The sequence below is a fragment of the Pan troglodytes genome, chromosome 7 (genome assembly GCF_028858775.2).
Source record: "Pan troglodytes isolate AG18354 chromosome 7, NHGRI_mPanTro3-v2.0_pri, whole genome shotgun sequence".
Lineage (NCBI taxonomy): Eukaryota > Metazoa > Chordata > Mammalia > Primates > Hominidae > Pan > Pan troglodytes.
Window position 1 is genome coordinate 130310289 of NC_072405.2, and position 20560 is coordinate 130330848.

At 45.6% G+C, this 20560-nt stretch overlaps 1 protein-coding gene across 1 annotated transcript in view; it reads left to right on the forward strand.

Annotated features, from left to right (window-relative positions):
• DEPTOR (DEP domain containing MTOR interacting protein) overlaps window positions 1–20560 on the forward strand; it is a 182746-nt gene that overhangs the window by 122011 nt on the left and 40175 nt on the right. Inside the window, exons 5-8 of the mRNA XM_519926.8 lie at window positions 8795–8980; window positions 10237–10371; window positions 14066–14136; window positions 16268–16372. Coding sequence (XP_519926.3) covers window positions 8795–8980; window positions 10237–10371; window positions 14066–14136; window positions 16268–16372 — 497 coding nt within the window. The remainder of the gene's footprint in view (window positions 1–8794; window positions 8981–10236; window positions 10372–14065; window positions 14137–16267; window positions 16373–20560) is intronic.

Consider the following 20560-nt stretch of genomic DNA (forward strand, 5'->3'; position numbering starts at 1 on the left):
TAAAACTTGTGCTTTTCATTGTATGATAAATTTTCTAAAAGTAGGCCGGGCATGGTGGCTCATGCCTGTAATCCCAGCACTTTGGGAGGCAAGGCGAGTGGATCACCTGAGGTCAGAAGTTCAAGACCAGCCTGGCCAACATGGTGAAACCCTGTCTCCACTAAAAATACAAAAATTAGCCAGGCATGGTGGTAGATGCCTATAATCCCAGCTACTCGGGGGACTAAGGCAGGAGAGTCACTTGAACCCAGGAGGCGGAGGTTGCAGTGGGCCAAGATCACGCCACTGCACTCCAGCCTGGGTGACAGAGCAAGGCTCCTCTGTCTCAAAAAAAAAAAGAAAGAAAGAAAGAAAAGAAAAGAAAAAGAAATTTCTCAAAGTTATTCAGCATAAAAATTGTCAATAAAGTTCCAACTTAATTGCCTTGTTCTTGTGTGAAATGATGTCTCTTTTAGCAGGCTTTGGTATTGGTGAGCATAAAGAGATGAGCAGATGAAAGTGTCATATTTCAATCACAATGTTAAGATCAGTAGCTGGGATGGAGTATGATACTTAGTAGGTGCTCAGTTTGTCAAATAAATGAATGGATGTCACGTGTGATTTATTGGTGCCATAATATGGCTGTCTACCTGCACTCTTTCAGCTTTTGAAGCTGTGATTATATATATTAAACCTAAAACTTTACTCACACACAAAGCAAATGTGTGAAACTTAATGTTTATGTCATTAAACTGTTTATATCATTAAACTTTTAATGAGAGACAGAAAAAAGGCAAAATATTAATAACTTATTGGCAACAATGCAACTGATACATACAATTGTCACTTTTGTATGCTGAGAGGAGAACTTGACTCCATCTGTGCCAGCCACACAGCTAGGTGAATAAACATGTGGCAACCTTCATTTCAGGGAGGGTGGCTGCTCCTGAGACACTCGGATCCAAATCCATCCTTGAAAATTGAGGATGAATTGAAAATTCTTGAAAAACCTTGAAAATTAAATATTATATCCCATAAAATTGAATTCTCCTAGGCCAAATGTCAGCATATGATCAATAGATGATGATAACAGTAAAAAACAACAGTGGTTGTAAAATAATAAATGTATAATTTATTGAGTACTTACGACGTATTTGGCATTATGCTGAACACTTATAGTTGACTATCTCATCTGGCCCTCATGTTACCTGACTTCCTCATGTTTGAGGTCACCTGTTCTGTTGGGGAGAGAATGTGATGAAGAAGGACTATATAAAGTTGACTTTTGTATTTGATCTTAGATAGTATGTTTGCCCTGTTGGTTATAGGTGGTATAGAGGTGGGGAGGTATAAGATGGAGACTGGGTGTAAACTAAACACTGGTTCAGTAATTAAAGCTGGAGGAGATACATAATTAGGTCAGCAGTCAAATTTCTATTTCATTTAAAAATAATCTCAAAGTACTTTGAAGTCTGTTATAGATTTTTTTTGGATTTAGAATGCTTTTCTGAATTTATTTATACAGAGCCAATATTTTATGTAATTCACTGTGCAAAGAGAAAACAGTAGGTCTTAATAAATGTATACAGGGCTATATATTTGCAGGTAATAATTTTAAGATACTGTTGCCAAAGCCAACTTGAGGATTTTTTAAAAATCTCAATAAACTCAGAAGGTTGCCAGAAATAACTTACCTACAAAATTTTATTATAGCATTACTGAGTATAGCGATGTAGTGAATTTATGTAAAAATTTGACTATCCACAAGAGAGCCGCATTGGTAGCTATCATATCAAAGTGTGATTGACTTATTTTTTGGTCCAGGTTGCATTAGGTGAGCCTCTCCTGAATCCAAGAATGGTTGGTTTATTTATGATTTTATTATATTTTATATTTTATTTTTTGAGACAGAGTCTCACTATGTTTCCCAAGCTGGTCTTGAATGCCTGGCCTCAAGCGATCCTCCCATTTCAGCCTCCCAAAGTGCAGGGATTACATGCATGAGCATTCATTGATGACTGGTTGATTGAGACAGGATCTCACTCTGTTGCCCAGGCTGGAATGTAATGGTGTGATCATGGCTCACTGCAGCCTCAACCTCCTGGGATCAAGCGATCCTCCTGCCTCAGTCTCCTGAGTAGCTGGGACTATAGGCATGCTCCACCATGCCTGGCTAATATTTTAATTTCATTTTATTTTTGGAGACAGAATATGTTGCCCAGGCTTGTCTTGAACTCCTGGCCTCATGCTATCCTCCCACCTTGGCCTCCCAATGTGCTGGCATTACAGGTGTGAGCCACCACACCTGTCCAGATTATTTATTAAGAACATGTAGAAATACCACTGAATTAACTATACTTGTCTTTGAGGCCAACTTTATTCATTTGGCCAAAGTGAATATCACCATTTAAAAACTGTGGAATACCCATATGGATTATTAGATTAAATGCTGGCACTGGTGCTCTCTTAGTAGGGACCCACGTTGTGAGACTTGATATTTATGTGACCAGAATAATTGTTCATTAACATATGTAGATAATAAATATAGTTACAACCCTAGATTGCATGTGTTGATGTTGACCTAGAGAGAATGTGATGCTGTTTGTGAAATAGAAAAGAGACTGTTGAACCAGTTAGCATGATTGATAAAGGCGTTAATATGATTCTTAATGGGTTTTTACTATCTAGATTATTTTCCTAGTGGTTTATAACATTTTGAATTTTACAATCCAAAAAAAGTTGCCAGGATTGAATTTTTTGTTTAACTTCTGTTTTTACCATTTTTTCCTAAAACACTGGGCAAGAAAAGTACCTGGTATATAGTCAACCTAACTCAATACATGGTAGTTGAATAAATGGATGGATGATCAAACAACAAAAAAAAATGGAGTCTTGCTCTGTCACCGAGGCTGGAGTGCAATGGAGTGATCTTGGCTCACTGCAACCTCCACCTCCCAGGCTCAAGCGATCCTCCCAGCTCAGCCTCCTGAGTAGTTGGGACTAAAGGCATGCACTATACCTGGCTAATTTTTGTATTTTTAGCAGAGGCTGGGTTTCAACATCTTGGCCAGGCTGGTCTCCAACTCCTGACCTCAAGTGATTCACCTGCCTTGGCCTCCCAAAGTGCTGGAATTACAGGCATGAGCCACCGCACCTGGCCTCATTGTGGGGTTTTAATGTGTATTTCCATATTGACTAATGAGGTTGAGCCTCTTTTCATGTGCTAATTAGATATTTGTGTGTCTTCTGTTTTTGTGTCATCTATTCAAGTTTTTTGCTTTTGGGGGAAAGTTGCATGAGACTTCCGCATGATGGTGACCAGTTTGCAGAGTTCCTGATGACTCTACAGACAGACAGAAATGATCCAGGAACATGGCTTTTGGGGCCTGATGTACCACCTGCACTATAGCTCCAAGAATCATGAACTCAAAGTATAAAACTGAGGCAATAAATAAATCTCAATGGATTTCTAAGATATAAATGGTATAGAATTGTATGTACATCCAGACTAATAGTCATACATGAGCAGTTTTATGGGACATGGTTTTGATTTTTATGATGATCTGGAGAAGGAATTGTTTCTCACAGAAGCAGTAAGAGCAGTGGTTTGGAACTTGGACTCTGGAATCAGATACTGTATTGTATTTCTACCTCTGCCATTTACTATGCCTTCTTTGGGTGACTTCCTAATACCTTTGGACTTCAGTTTCCTCATCAAAAATAGGAAAAAAAAAAAAAAAGAAATAAAATAGGCCGGGCGCGGTGGCTCGTGCCTGTAATCCCAGCACTTTGGGAGGTCGAGGTGGGCAGATCACCTGAGGTCGGGAGTTTGAAACCAGCCTGGCCAACATGGAGAAACCCTGTCTCTACTAAAAATACAAAATTAGCCAGGTGTGGGTGTGGTGGCGCATGCCTGTAATCCCAGCTACTTGGGAGCCTGAGGCAGGAGAATCGCTTGAACCCGAGAGGTGGAGGTTGCGGTGAGCCGAGATTGTGCCATTGCACTCCAGCCTGGAAAACAAGAGTGAAATTCTGTCTCAAAAAAAAAGAAAAAAAAAGGAAATAAAACAATGGTACCTATATCCCAAGCTGTTGTGATAATTAAAGGAATTAGAACATATAAGACACTTAAGGTCATGCTGGGTTTATAGGACATGCTGTATGAGGGCCAGCTCTTGTTATTACTGACTTCAAGTTGACACACTGGCATGTTTATATCACTCTAAAGTGTGGATTTTGGCTGGGCACAGTGGTGTGTGCCTGCAGTCCTAGCTACTTGGGAGGCTGAGGCAGGAGGATCACTTGAGCCCAGGAGTTCGAGGCTGCAGTGAGCTATGATCGTGCCACTGCACTCCAGCCTGGGCAACAGAGTGAGTCTCTATCTCGAAATAAATTAGTAAATAAATAAAGTATAGATTTCCTTAGGGACTAAGCAGGCTTTATTATTGGGTAACCATTTATTTATGTATTAAACAGCAAACATAAATGGCAACAGATAGTATGATTCCACTTACATAGTGTTCTCAAAGTGATAACATTGTAGAGATGGAGAGCAAAGGTGGTTGCCAGGCATCAGGAACTCAGTGAAGGAGGCCATAGAGGGGAAACACAGGGAGAGAGTTCTTCTGCCATGATTGTTGTGGTGCTTACAGAAATCTCTACATGTGATAAAACCGCATTGAGCTATATGTGCTCCTGCACACACATGCACACTCACACACACAAATCAGTGCATGTAAAAGCTGGCGACATCTGAATAAGGGCTGTAGACTGTACCGATGTCAACATTCTGGTTTGATATTATACTATAGTTATTTATGTAAGGGGTTACCATTGGGAAAATCTGGGTGAAGGGTACCCAGGAACTCTCTGTACTCTTTGCCGATTTTTTTTTAACAGCGTTATGAAGATATAGTTCACATACCAAGCAATTCATTAAAGTGTACAATTGAGTGGTTCTTAGCATATTTTTTTTTTTCTTTTTTATTGATCATTCTTGGGTGTTTCTCGCAGAGGGGGATTTGGCAGGGTCACAGGACAATAGTGGAGGGAAGGTCAGCAGATAAACAAGTGAACAAAGTTCTCTGGTTTTCCTAGGCAGAGGACCCTGCGGCCTTCCGCAGTGTTTGTGTCCCTGGGTACTTGAGATTAAGGAGTGGTGATGACTCTTAACGAACATGCTGCCTTCAAGCATCTGTTTAACAAAGCACATCTTGCACCGCCCTTAATCCATTCAACCCTGAGTGGATACAGCACATGTTTCAGAGAGCACAGGGTTGGGGGTAAGGTCACAGATCAACAGGATCCCAAGGCAGAAGAATTTTTCTTAGTACAGAACAAAATGAAAAGTCTCCCATGTCTACCTCTTTCTACACAGACACAGCAACCATCCGATTTCTCAATCTTTTCCCCACCTTTCCCCCATTTCTATTCCACAAAACCGCCATTGTCTTCATGGCCCGTTCTCAATGAGCTGTTGAGTACACCTCCCAGATGGGGTGGTGGCCGGGCAGAGGAGCTCCTCACTTCCCAGTAGGGGCGGCCGGGCAGAAGCGCCCCTCACCTCCCGGACGGGGCGGCTGGCCGGGTGGGGGGCTGACCCCCCCCACCTCCCTCCCGGGCGGGGCGGCTGGCCGGGCGGGCGGCTGACCCCCCACCTCCCTCCCGGACAGGGCGGCTGGCCGGGCAGAGGGGCTCCTCACTTCCCAGTAGGGGCGGCCGGGCAGAGGCACCCCTCACCTCCCCGACGGGGCGGCTGGCCCGGCGGGGGGCTGACCCCCCCACCTCCCTCCCGGAGGGGGCGGCTGGCCGGGCAGAGGGGCTCCTCACTTCCCGGTAGGGGCGGCCGGGCAGAGGCGCCCCTCACCTCCCGGACAGGGCGGCTGGCCGGGCGGGGGGCTGACCCCCCCACCTCCCTCCCGGACGGGGCGGCTGGCCGGGCGGGGGGCTGACCCCCCCACCTCCCTCCCGGACGGGGCGGCTGGCCGGGCAGAGGGGCTCCTCACTTCCCAGAAGGGGCGGCCGGGCAGAGGCGCCCCTCACCTCCCGGATGGGGCGGCTGGCCAGGCGGGGGGCTAACCCACCCACCTCCCTCCCGGACGGGGCGGCTGGCCGGGCAGAGGGGCTCCTCACTTCCCAGTAGGGGCGGCCGGGCAGAGGCGCCCCCCCCACCTCCTGGACAGGGCGGCTGGCCGGGCAGGGGGCTGATCCCCCCACCTCCCTCCCGGACGGGGCGGCTGGCCAGGCGGGGGGCTGATCCGCCCACCTCCCTCCCGGACGGGGCGGCTGGCCGGGCGGGGGGCTGACCCCCCCACCTCCCTCCCGGATGGGGCGGCTGGCCGGGAGGGGGGCTGACCCCCCCACCTCCCTCCCGGACGGGGCGGCTGGCCGGGCAGAGGGGCTCCTCACTTCCCAGTAGGGGCGGCCGGGCAGAGGCACCCCTCGCCTCCCGGACGGGGCGGCTGGCCGGGCAGAGGGGCTCCTCACTTCCCGGTAGGGGCGGCCGGGCAGAGGTGCCCCTCACCTCCCGGACGGGGCGGCTGGCCGGGCGGGGGGCTGACCCCCCCACCTCCCTCCCAGACGAGGAGGGAGGACGCTCCTCACTTCTCAGACGGGGTGGCTGCCGGGCGGAGGGGCTCCTCACTTCTCAGACGGGGCGGTTGCCAGGCAGAGGGTCTCCTCACTTCTCAGACAGGGCGGCCGGGCAGAGACACTCCTCACATCCCGGACGGGGCGGCAGGGCAGAGGTGCTCCCCACATCTCAGATGATGGGCGGCCGGGCAGAGACGCTCCTCACTTCCCAGATGTGATGGCGGCCGGGAAGAGGCGCTCCTCACTTCCTAGATGGGATGGCGGCCGGGCAGAGATGCTCCTCACTTTCCAGACTGGGCAGCCAGGCAGAGGGGCTCCTCACATCCCAGACGATGGGCAGTCAGGTGGAGATGCTCCTCACTTCCCAGACGGGGTGGCTGCCAGGCAGAGGCTGCAATCTCGGCACTTTGGGAGGCCAAGGCAGGCGGCTGGGAGGTGGTTGTAGCGAGCCGAGATCACGCCACTGCACTCCAGCCTGGGCGCCATTGAGCACTGAGTTAACGAGACTCCGTCTGCAATCCCGGCACCTCGGGAGGCCGAGGCCGGCGGATCACTCGCGGTTAGGAGCTGGAGACCAGCCCAGCCGACACATCGAAACCCCGTCTCCACCAAAAAAATACGAAAACCAGTCAGGCGTGGCGGCGCACGCCTGCAATCGCAGGCACTCGGCAGGCTGAGGCAGGAGAATCAGGCAGGGAGGTTGCAGTGAGCTGAGATGGCAGCAGCACCGTCCAGCTTCGTCTCGGCATCAGAGGGAGACCGTGGAAAGAGGGGAGAGGGGAGAGGGGAGAGGGGAGAGGGGGGAGGGGGGAGGGGAGAGGGGAGAGGGGAGAGGGGAGAGGGGAGAGGGAGCTCTATCTACCACACAGTCCTTCTCTGAACTGTGCAGTTTTCGTTCTTAGCATATTTACAGAGTTTTGCAATCATCACAACAGGCAATTTTAGAACATTTTTATCACCTCAAAAAGAAATTGTGTGCTGTAGCTAATACCCCTCCCAAACCAACCCCAAGGCCCCCCTCCAGCCCCTGGCAACCACCAGTATACTTCTGTCTCTAGAAGTGTCTCTGTTTTGGACATTCCATATGAATGGAATCATACAGTGTGTGGTCTCTGTATTTTCTTTGCAACTCTCTGTAAGTCTATAATTATTTCAAAATAAGAAGTTATTTTGGTTTTTTCCGAGACAGAGTCTTGCCCTGTTGCCCGGGCTGGAGTGCAGTGGTGCAATCTCAGCTAACTGCAATGTCTGCCTCCTGGGTTCAAGTGATTCTTATGCCTCAGCCTCCCAAATAGCTGGGATTACAGGTGTATGCCACCACACCTGGCTAATTTTTGTATTTTTAGTAGAGACGAGGATTCACCATGTTGGCCAGGCTGGTGTCACACTCCTGACCTCAAGTGATCCATCCATCCTGGCTTCCCAAAGTGCTGGGATTACAAGCGTGAGCCACTGCACCTGGCCTCAAAATAAAAAGTTTTTAAAAATGAATTGAGGGGCTGGGCGTGGTGGCTCACACCTGTAATCCCAGCACTTTGGGAGGCTGAGGAGAGTGGATCAGTTGAGGTCAGGAGTTCGAGACCAGCCTGGCCAACATGGTGCAACCCCGTCTCTACGAAAATACAAAAATTAGCCAGGTGTGGTGGTGGGCACCTGTAATCCCAGCTACTCGGGAGGCTGAGACAGGAGAATCGCTTGAACCTGGGAGGCGGAGGTTGCAGTGAGCCGAGATCATGCCATTGCACTCCAGCCTGGGTGACAGAGCGAGACACCATCTCAAAAAAAAAAAAAGAATCGAGTGTGGCTATGAGACAAGCTCTCTGCTGGGCACTGGGGACACATGAGTAAGTGAAGCCATGATCACTGCCCCAACAAGCTTAGAGTTTAGAGGGAAAGAGAAGGGGCAGACAGTGAGGGTGCAGTGTTATCAGTGCTTTGGTGGAAGCAGCACAGGAGCCAGGAGAACACTAGGAAGAATAGAACTCAGATTGAAAGCAAGGTCAGGCAAAGTTCCCCAGAGGAATTGGTTAGCAAATTTTTAAAGTGCATGCCACGTGGAAAGAACTTGGGACCATGGGCGGATGGGTGGCAGCTCATGTGGCATCTGTGGAAGAGAAGTCTTTCTTGAGACTTTTGCCACTGTTGCCTGCAGTCCTTTGGCTGTAGCGCTCAGTGGCCAGGATGCCAGATAGTCCTCATTGGTTGTTTTTTTTTTTCTCCCCAGTATCCAACAAGCACCCATTTGTGGACAGCAATCTTCTCTACCAGTTCAGAATGAACTTCCGGCGGAGGCGAAGACTGATGGAGCTGCTCAATGAAAAGTCCCCCTCCTCCCAGGAAACTCATGACAGTCCCTTCTGCCTGAGGAAGCAGAGCCATGACAATCGGAAATCTACCAGCTTTATGTCAGGTATGCCATCCCGGCGTTTATTGGAGCTCAAGTGTTTGTCTTTTGAGAAATAGTGGAGCCATGACTCACCTTTGTGAAATTCTGTTCTCTATCAGAGCGTAGAATTTTTACTTATTCATAACCAAGAAGCATGAAAAAAATTCCGAAACCCTAAGTTTTTCTTGCACAGCCAACTTAGATGCCAGGACTCTGTTTTATAAAATTATGTATTTGAATTATAGAAGGCCTCTAGGCTCTCACTCATACCTCATTTACTTTTCATTTACAAGCCATTCTTGCCTGGCATGGTGGCACACACCTGTAATCTCAGCTACTTGGGAGGCTGAGGTGGGAGAATCACTTGAGATCAGGAGTTTGAGACTAGGCTGAGCAATATAGCAAGACCTCGTCTGTCTAAAAAATTTAAAAATAAATAAATAAATACAAGTTTTTATTTGTTTATTTGTTTAGACAGAGTCTCACTCTGTTGCCCAGGCTAGAGTGCAGTGGTGCAATCTTGGCTCACCACAACTTCTGTCTCCCGGGTTCAAGAGACTCTCCTGCCTCAGCCTCCCAAGTAGCTGGGACTACAGGCACGTGTCACCATGCCTGGCTCATTTTTGTGTTTTTAGTAGAGATGGGGTTTCACTATGTTGGCCAGGCTGGTCTCAAACTCCTGACCTCGTGATTCTCCTGCCTTGGCATCCCAAAGTGCTGGGATTACAGGCGTGAACCACCGTGCCCGGCCTTACAAGTAGTTTTTATATATCATTTAATTATTCAGTTTTGTAAATCACAACTTTGAAAAGCTATCCATTTCAAAGATGAATAAGAAGATTATTTCTGTGGGCATTTACACCGGTAACCACAAAAAAGTGACTGGTTATCCACCCGTTATCAGGGAGTGACAGAGAACAAATCTCTACTAAAAGTACAAAATTTAGCCGGGCATGGCGGCGGACACCTATGGTCCCAGCTACTCAGGAGGCTGAGGCAAGAGAATCGCATGAACCCAGGAGGCAGAGGTTGCAGTGAGCCCAGGTTGTGTCACGTACTCCAGCCTGTGCAACAGGGCAAGACTCCATCTCAAAAAAAAAAATATATATATATATAATATAAAGTAAGTGGCAGAGCTGCAACTCAAGTTCTTGTTTTTCTGCCACTAAGACCAGTGTGCTTTCTCCTGGCACCTCTGGACCTTGCAGTTGAAAGCCTATGTACTCTAGCGAGCCGAGACCACCCCCTTGGTGACTGTGTGTGTTCTCTGGCCTACACAGTGAGCCCCAGCAAGGAGATCAAGATCGTGTCTGCAGTGAGGAGAAGCAGCATGAGCAGCTGTGGCAGCAGCGGCTACTTCAGCAGCAGCCCCACCCTCAGCAGCAGCCCCCCTGTGCTCTGCAACCCTAAGTCCGGTGAGTGCCCGAAAGGTGGCCCCGCTCCTAAGACTGTGGGGACTTGGGCAGGTCCCTGGGAAGCAGAATCTGAGATAGCGGGAGACTAGTGTGTGGGTTCTAATAAGTTAGAGCATGCTCTTGGGGTCCACACGTATTGAATGGAAGGGAAGGAAGAATTGGGCTGAAGGAGAAATTGGGTTGTAGCCCAGTCTCAATGAAGGCTATCATTGACCCAGTAAGACCTCTGGAGCTGGGATGGCCCTTCCAAGTTGCCTGGAGTTGTGTTGAGAGGGCTGGGCCTTTAGATCTACATGTTGGCCACTTATTAGGTATTGGCTGCCCCTGGGAGGAGGGCATGACCTTGGGCAAAGCAGGTGTCTTCAGAGAGATGGTCTCCAAGACAGCTGAGGGCTGTCGCCATTAGCACTCTCGGAGCTGGGAGAAGTCCCTGAGCCCTGAAGGGGGTTTTGGGCAGTGTGTGACAGTGTTCACAGCAGGGGAAACAGCACTTCCCCAGAATGCAGCCGATGCAAAGATCTGTTGGGGCCCAACACCCTTACAGAAGGAGCATGGATGTGTGCAAGCCCAGGTATCCCTGGAATTGACCCTGGGTGGCTTGTGGTTTCAAAATCTGCTCATCAACCTCCATGGCCTTTATATTCCAGGAAAAAAATCTAGGCACAAAATTGTTGGTGAACATGTACTTAGAAACAATCCTTCCTCCACCCAATCAGTTCATCAACCACCCAGGAACTGGTAATCCATTGAAACTACCCTTTCTCACCATCCCTTACCCACCTAATGTCCTCACTTGCCAGGATGAGGATGTGTGGTCCATCACTACAGTAACCGCCAGAGAACACTCTCAAACCCATTTGTTTAAGGCACTGTCCACCCCCAGTTCAGTTTGTCACCTTCGAGGAAGAGGCTTTGTTCCTTTTGTTCATGTTGTTTCCTCATCATCAGATCTTGGGGATACAAAGATGACAGGTCATAACCCCCAACTCAATGAAAACACCACCTCTTTGGAGAAAAAAACAAAACATTTCATGTTAGTAAGAATTAGGACTAATTGATGCGGTTCAAAAGGCTTTGAGAGAAAACTCTGTCATCTAATGGTATTATCTAGGAAGGTGGCTCTTTTTCCTGATCTAACTTTTTTTCTTTTTTTGCTGCCTTCTGGAGTGTTAGCAGCAGGAATAAATGTAACCTGTAAGTGAATGAAGAAGCTTGCTTCCACACTGTCCTGGCTGAAGAGTCGTTGAGTACTGGGTTTTTCAATTACTGGAGCTTGCTGCTAAAGTAGAATGAAAAAGGAGAACTGAATTCTTAGAAATGGGATGTTTGAACCCTTAATAGAAATCTGACAGGCATCCTCAAAGTTAAAAGCAAAAGATCTCAGTTTCAATAAAAGGGTCAGTGGTGCCATAACCATTTTACATGTTTTTGATTGCTTATGATGGAGTATGAAAAAAGTGTTAATTATTGAAATTAGCAACAAAATCCATGTTCCCTGAGGTAGGTTAGTATTGTTTCCTCTTTCTCCTTGCCTCTGGGTCAAAGGGAAGCGTTTACTGTTATGCAGGCAGAAGAAAAAGGTCTCGTTTCCTTTCGTGGGTCCCCAAGGACAAGAGCTGTCAGGACTGAGTTGTGGTTTGTAAATCCCACTTCTTACCCATAGTTTGACAAGCTTCTCTCTCACTCTTAAGAGGATTCCCAAGACCCAGTGAGTTCATCTGTGATTTTTTTTCTCAAGCAGATGATCAGGCCTTCACAGTGATGCATTTAAAAATTAATTATCTGAAATACACCAGGATATGTTTTTTTAGTACTGTATATAAATGCCCTAAGCCAGACACAAAAAAACAGTACTAAAGATATTGATGTTATCAGTATCATTGTGATAAGCAAATAAGCTTCCAAGGATATGAAAAGAAAAAAGTTTTCCCTAGGCCTCAAAGTTTCTATATTTGTCAACATAATAAAGAGAACTGCATTAAAATGAATGGTCAGCTCTGCTGCCAAATAGTACAGTGTGATTCATGTATCCAAATTCATAAGCCCCCTGAGGGTTTATGGGGAGTGGAGAGAGAGTTATCTCACAGGGAATAAAAAAGATCTCAGTCCTCAAATACTGACCACTTTTCTTACCTCCCATCCATCTGCTGAGAGATTCTGTTTCCATCTTGATATTTGACCTACTCCCTCTTGTTTGGCGAACATAAATTAATTTTTGCTTTTATGAGATTTCTGAAAGCAAAGGTGATAAGATCAGCAACCTGTCACCTCAACAAGAAGCACTGGATTGCCTTTCACTGAGAGGGTGCTTCTCAGGCCAGAAGGCCGTTCATGTAACCAGTGGGCAAGGTCCAGCTGCCTGGTAGATCATCAGGCCTTGCCCCACGCTGCCTTTCCTTGTCTGCTGCACACTCTTTCCAGGACTGGTACCTGACCTCTGACTGTCACTAGCAAAGGGGATCGGAGGATGCCACTTCACCAGGTTAGGCCCCTTGGCTGGGGCCTTTTCTGTTTCTCTGTGGCACTTCAAGTTCACAATGTCTGCAGAGCTGGATTAGAATGGTCTCTGTCCCCTGACCCCCTGGCTACTTGGGGAGGATACGACAGCCCCTCTCCAGTTCTTAGTGAGCGCAGGATGGATGGGGGGGTTCATTATCGGTGGGTTTTAGGCAGCCGCAAGTCAGGAATTGGCTGCTGTCTGCCATCTTGGTGGGCAACAGCAGTGAGCTGATGTGAACGGGTGTCTCAGGAGGACAGCATGCCACTATCTTCCTGAGCTTCTAGACCCTTTCTTTTGCTTGCAGGACAGCATGGCCCAGAGTTAGTGTGGCACAGTAGCTGAGAGTGTGGGTGCTGGTGTCTAATGCCTGAGTTTGATTCTACTTCTGCCACCCATTCGCTCTGGGACCTTGGACACAATCAATTTAACTTTTCTAAGGTTGTTTTTGCAGTTATAAAATGGGGATAACAATGATCCTAACTCATTCATTCTTGTGATGATTCAGTGAGTTAATATATTCACCTCACATGGTGCCTCTCTAGCATATGTTGAGTACTCAGAAAAGTTCACTAGCATTATTACTCAGGGCAGAAAGCAGTGGGTACATGCAGTCCTAGGTGTTAAGAAGGAAGTGAGGCCGGGCGGCTCATGCGTGTAATCCCAGCACTTTGGGAGGCTGAGGCGGGCAGATTGCCTGAGGTCACGAGTTCAAGACCAGCCTGGCCAACATGGTGAAACCCTGTCTCTATTAAAAATACAAAAATTAGCCAGATGTGGTGTTGGGTGCCTGTAATCCCAGCTACTCAGGAGGCTGAGGCGGGAGAATTGCTTGAACCCAGGAGGCGGAGGTTGCGGTGAGCCGAGATCGCATCATTGCACTCCATCCTGGGTGACAAGGGCGAAACTCCGTCTTAAAAAAAAAAAAAAAAATTGACCTGCCCCCTTATCCCCACCCCTGGCACTCTTGCTTTCCTTCCCTTTCTTTTTTTCCTTAGCTTTGTAAGGTAGGTTTAGGGTTATTTATGTTTGCTGCTATTTTCTGTCTCCATTCAGCTAAAATATAAACTGTGAGGCAGGGATCTTTGCCACTTTTTCTCACTGATGGTCACCTACGAGATATCAATAAATAGCTGCTGAATGCATGGATAGAGGACTTGGAAGTGCTTATGTCTTGACATTGTGTTTGTCTGACAGTGCTGAAGAGACCTGTCACCTCTGAGGAACTCCTTACTCCCGGGGCTCCGTATGCAAGGAAGACATTCACGGTAGGCTGATGGTCTGGCCTTTTTCTCCCGTGCTGCCCATTTTTCTGCACCGTGTCCATGTGTCAATGCGTAGCTTATAGACTGAAATGAAAACTATTTTTCTAATTTTCTTTTTGTTTTTAGCATAATTATGATACTAGGCTTTCTTGACCTCAAGGCACTAAGGTGCATTAGGACTTCACATGCTTTATTATTAATATACCATTTAAAAATTTTTTGACGTGTTCTTTGTTAAAGAAAAGATTTCCGTTATGCACTTATTCTAATTTAATTGCAAATTTTAAGATTGGCATCATTTGCACTTGCATTTACCTTAAAATCTAATAATTTTAGATTTTATTTCCCACCATTAGTCATTTAAATTATTATTAGATTTTATGGCAAATGGAAGTGCAAATGATGCCAATAATCCCTTCTGCATTATAATTAATTCTAGAAATTATTTAAAACATTAGGGGAGTGTTAAGGTAGAGAAAGGAAACTGTGGGATAAATTTTTCTACCGTAGGCAGGGTGCTTCGACAATGTGTGCATGCCTTGAGGTACACGAGCCTCTGACTTGCTGTGAGCAGCTCCGGACCACCTGCCCCTTCTTGGAGGTCCTTTAGGTTCCTAATGCCTACATTGGATTTCTTCAAATGGAATGAAAGTGCTCCTCTCAGCATCACCGCACCCACTCCCCTTCCTGTGTCTACTTCGGTCAATCTCCTCAAATTCATGTTCATACCCTCTTCAAAACACTTCTCCTCCTTCATCTTCTAACTTTAGTGGCATTGCCTCAGGTTCGGGGAGAATTCTATCCACACTCAGTCATGCTGCAAACATTTGCTGAGGGCTACTTCACATTCTGAATGCTGAGGAGTTAATAGGAGAAAGGCGCTGACAACATGTCTGTACCAGAGGAAAAGATAAACTCCACCTTCGGAAGTGAAATTGAGTATAATATACAAATAACAGCAAACTGTAAAGTAACGGAAGTGCCTGAAAATCTTGAGCATTTCCACAAAAATTTTCATTTGCCCCCCTGTTTTTCCTCAGTCTCCAGCATTCAAGAGAGGGTAGATTGTATTTTGAAAGTATTTATTTTTGATTTTTAATTTAAATGCCAACATTGTTAGTAATTGATTGTGAATGTGTTTCAGCTGTGTTTTGGTTGGGATATGTGTGAAAGATGTGGCTAGGAGCTGTCCAGGGAATTAAACTGCCAGCTCTAATAACGATTTCTATAGAAAAGGCCTTCTCTAATTCCAAACAACTTTTGGATTAGAGTCTACTTGTACATTGTGAACTTTATGTACTTTTTCACTTCTTTTCCCCCCTTGGTGGAGAATATTGTGTTTTTAGAAAGCCAAGGCTAGGCTGGGCGTGGTGGCTCACGCCTGTAATCCCAGCACTTTGGAGGCTGAGGCGGGTGGATCACCTGAGCTCAGGAGTTCGAGACCAGCCTGACCATCATGGTGAAACCCTGTGTCTACTAAAAATACACAAAATTAGCCAGGCATGGTGTTGCATGCCTGTAATCCCAGTTACTTAGGAGGCTGAGGCAGGAGAATCGCTTGAACCCGGGAGGCGGGGTTGCAGTGAGCTGAGATTGCACTACTGCACTCCAGCTTGGGTGACAGAGCAAGACTCTGTCTCAAAAAAAAAAAAAAAAGCCAGGTCTCTTTATTTCCCACCATTAGTAATTTCAATAATTATGCTAGACTTCAATGACATTGCAGGATCAAGAGTGTATCATTTGGATACTGGGGAAAAGAACAAACTTAGAGCAGAAATTGTATCTGGAGAGACATTTCAACCACGTTACGACTTTTTCTAAACCTTCTATTGGAGTCTGACATTAAATTGTATAACAGCCTAAGAAAGAGAAAATCTTCCAGTTGTTTATTGAATCATGCCCTCATGGGAGCATCTTCTTTCTGCCAAACAGGTTAGATTTTTTTTTACCACCTTTTCTACAGGGAGATGCCCGGGTTTGTGATAGAAGCAGTGTTCCCTGGCAGGGAAGAGAGAAACGGAGGAAAATATGTCACAGTGTATACTTAATCCTGGGCTGGTTTTCTCTCCCTCAGAAGAATAAGCAAATTGCCGGAGACAGTCGGCTGCTTGCTAATTGTGGTTTTCCTCTCTAGATTGTTGGTGACGCGGTTGGCTGGGGTTTTGTGGTGCGAGGAAGTAAGCCATGCCACATCCAGGCTGTAGACCCCAGTGGCCCTGCAGCCGCAGCAGGAATGAAGGTACTAACGGGTCTTTCTCACCCTCTTTTATATCTGTCTTGGCTTCTTCATGCTAAATTGGCCATGATTCTTACTAGGGATCCAAACCCATCTTATTTTGTGTCCTTTTCTATTTCTGCCCTCTCTTTCTTGTTCTCCAAAGTCTTTAACCTTTCCCCGGGTCTTCCCTCTCCCCTAATAAACATTTAGAAGTGTCTAGCCGGGCGCGGTGGCTCACACCTGTAATTCCAGCACATTCAGAGGCCAAGGCAGACAAATCACTTGAGGTCAGGAGTTCAAGACTAGCCTGGCCACCATGGCGAAACCCTATCCCTACTAAAAATACAAAAATTAGCTGGGCGTGGTGGCACACACCTGTAATCCCAGCTACTCAGGAGGCTGAGGCAGGAGAATCGCTTGAACCCAGGAGGCAGAGGTTGTAGTGAGCCAAGATCGCACCACTGCACTCCAGCCTGGGTGACAAAGCGAGACTCTGTCTCTAAAACAAAACAAAACAACAACAACAACAACAACAACAAAACAACATTTAGCAGTGTCTAAATACCTCTAGCTTAATTTCATTATTTGGTGCCATGTGTACTTTTTCTCCCTAAGCGTTTTGGCTTCATTTTTGTCAAATTTCCTTTTCCCTTTCTGAATGGGGTTAAAATGAAGCCAAGCACATATGATATAGGAACCAGGAGAGCAAGTTTTCCTACCTCTCTGGTGTTTGGAGGTTTGGTCTCCAAACCTCCCCTGGTGTTTTACATGTTTCCCCTCAACCAATACTGAATTTGAAAAATTATATATTTCCCCTTGCTTAAATCTTTGTGTAAGAACTCCAATGCTTCTATTCTATTTAAGGTGTATTCCTGTGGGGTTTATGTATCCGGTAGCACATAATAGACCATACGACATAGCCAATATTGAGAAAAAGAAAACAAAAACCATGAACTTTGGCAGAGATCTGGAGATCTAGATCTTGGTCCTGTTAGTTACTAGCTCGTTGACTTTGAACAAGTTTTATAGCATCTCAGAGTCTGTTTTCTCCTCTCTGAAATGACAATCATACTATTTCCCGTTGTTTTATGGATTAAATGTGTGGAAACCTTGATAAAGTACAAAGAGCTACACAAACAACAATTCATTAATGAATGAATTATGGAAGATTTTTGAAAATAACTTTTACATATTTTTTAGTACTAAAATGATACATATACGTGCCAGGTATGGTGGCTCATGCCTGTAATTCCAGCATCTTGGGAGGCTGAGGCGGGTGGATCACTTTAGGTCAGGAGTTCAAGACCAGCCTGACCAACATGGTGAAACCTGGTCTCTACTAAAGATACAAAAAATTAGCCAGGCGTAGTGGCTCATTCCTGTAGTCCCAGCTGATCGGGAGGCTGAGGCAGGAGAATTGCTTGAGCCTGGGAGGCAGAGGTTGCAGTGGGCTGAGATCGCACCAATGTACCCCAACCTGGGTGACAGAGTGCAAGACTGTCTCAAAAAAAAAAAAAAAGAAGAAAAAAAGACACATATACAGTCAAGAAAATTTGGAAAATATATGCAAGCAGGAAAAAAATTAAAATTACTTCTAATCTTCCCTAACTCAGAGATGACTACTGTTAACATTTTTTAAGCAGCTTTATTTGAAGTGTGTAATTGGCATCCTAAAAAACCTAGCCATTAACATTTTGATTTATATTCTTCTAGACTTCTTGTGTGTGTATATATACTATTTACATTGTTTTTATTTAAGAGGATGTTGAGGTTTTCTGCTTTGAAATACCTTTATATAGCACAGCTTTGTTCTATTGTCTGTGAAATGTTTCACAAAAGGGTATTTCTGTCTTGATTATCCGAAACCATAAGAGGATGCAGAAGGCTTAAAAGCTAAAGATCATTCCCCTGTTCATTTATTCAATACTTTCATCCTCTTCCATCAGCCTTTTCCTAGAGTAGCAATAAGCATGATTGGGATCACCACCTCTCTGATTTCCAGCATGAGCTCTTTGGCATTGGTTTGCATGCTGGAAAAAATAAGTGGGCAACAGAAAATGGCTCAAGGAAGCAAAGGGCACATTTACTGCTTGCCCAGGTAATCAGCGCTGGTATGATTAGGGGCTGCTTCCACCTTTTGATTTGAACACCTCACTCATGTCGGGGAGGCACAGGCCCTGGGGTCCTGTGCTCTGGGGCAGCCATGGAAGCCCTGCTTGCTAAGGCGGTGCATGGCAGAGCCCTTCTACCTTCCCAGGACTGCAGCAGCCACAGCACCAAAGCAACTCAGAGTAGGAATGTTGGCCAGGATCATAAAAAAGCAAGCATTTGTGTCCATGCCAAGGCTGAATTTTTCATTTTCTAATGGAACTCTTGGCTGGGGAAGGATTTTGTATTTTATTTCCACAATAAAGTACCTAGTATAAATTTTTTTTGGCACAATGCTTCAGTTCTGAGTGTGCACTCACTCGCATGATGCTTTGGCTTAAAGAGCATTTCTTTTGAGGAAAGCAATGAATTTATTTACATTGCAACTAAAGACCTTGTTTTGCTTAGCCAAGTGTACAGTGAAATTAATTGATTTAGTTTATCTTTGTTGAGGTACATACATAAATAACCGTTCTGGGCATTGTCAACTCATTAACTAACTCTTTAACGTATATACCCTGATCGATGTTTTACCTGATATATTTTTTTCAATTTCATAAGCTAATACTTCATATGGTTTATATGTTTAGTTTCTTCAGAGGTACACAGTGGTGTTCTTATGTTATAGAGCTTTACAGAGTTCATTAGAGCAGCCTTTCCATCACTGTATTGTTACACAGCTCCCTGGTCCAGCAAAACATCTGTCCTGAGGTTCTCTGATCAAAGCAGTTTTAAACTGCCACATACTTTATCCCCCTCTTAGAAATTTACAAAGCACATTAGCATATTGAAAACTCTGACAAACCTGGCAGGAGGAAAAAAAAAGCTTGTTTAAATTGTTTAACATAACATTTTATCATTTAAGAGAAACATGCAAAAGGAATCTTTATCAGTGTTGTTGTTAAGATATAGCCCTAAAACCCTTCTAAGAAGATGCTTTTGGCCAAACTGTATTGGAATTGATATAAAGTCATACACCACTTAATGACAGGGTTATGTTCTGTGAAATGGGTTTTAAGGCGATTTTGTCATTGTGTGACCATCATGGAGTGTACTTACACAAACCTGGGTGGTATAGCCTACCACATACCTAGATATAGCCTATTGCTCCTAGGCTATAAACACTGTACAGCATGTTACTGTACCGAATACTGTAGGCAATTGTAACACAATGGTATCTGTGTGTCTAAACATAGAAAAAATAATGAATTGAGCTATAATATTATGACAACTGTGATGTCACTGGGCAATGGGAATTTTTTTTTTAAAGCATTCTTTGTTGTTGTTTTTTTTTTTTTTTTTGAGACAGAGTCTGGCTTTGTTGCCCAGGCTGGAGTGCAATGGTGCGATCTCCGCTCATTGCAACCTCCACTTCCCAGGTTCAAGCAATTCTCCTGCCTCAGTCTCCCAAGTAGCTGGGACTACAGGCACGCACCACCATGCCCAGCTAATTTTTGTATTTTTAGTAGAGACAGGGCTTCACCATTTTGGCCAAGATAGTTTCGATTTCTTGACCTCGTGATCCGCCCGCCTCGGCCTCCCAAAGTGCTGGGATTACAAGGGTGAGCCACCACGCCCAGCTGAATTTTTTAGCTTTATTACAATCTTATAAGATGATGGGAGGCCAGGCTCAGTGGCTCATGCCTGTAATCCCAGCACTCTGGGAGGCTGAGGTGGGAAGATCACCCAAGGTCAGGAGATTGAGATCTACCTGGTCAACATGCTGAAACCCTATCTACTAAAAATACAAAAATTAGTCAAGCATGCTGGTGGGTGCCTATAGTCCCAGCTACTCAAGAGACTGAGGCAGAAGAATCACATGAACCCAGGAGGCAGAGGTTGTAGTGAGCCAAGATTGCACCATTGCATTCCAGCCTGGGTGACAGAGCGAGACTGTCTCAAAAAAAAAAAAAAAGATGATGGGACCACCATCACATATGCAGTTCATAGTTGACTGAAACATCATTATGCAGTGCATGACTATACAGAGATATACATTTTTAGTATTAGTGTTTGTTGGTTAAATTACAATGATAGCAAATACCATGTCCTTCTGTATAG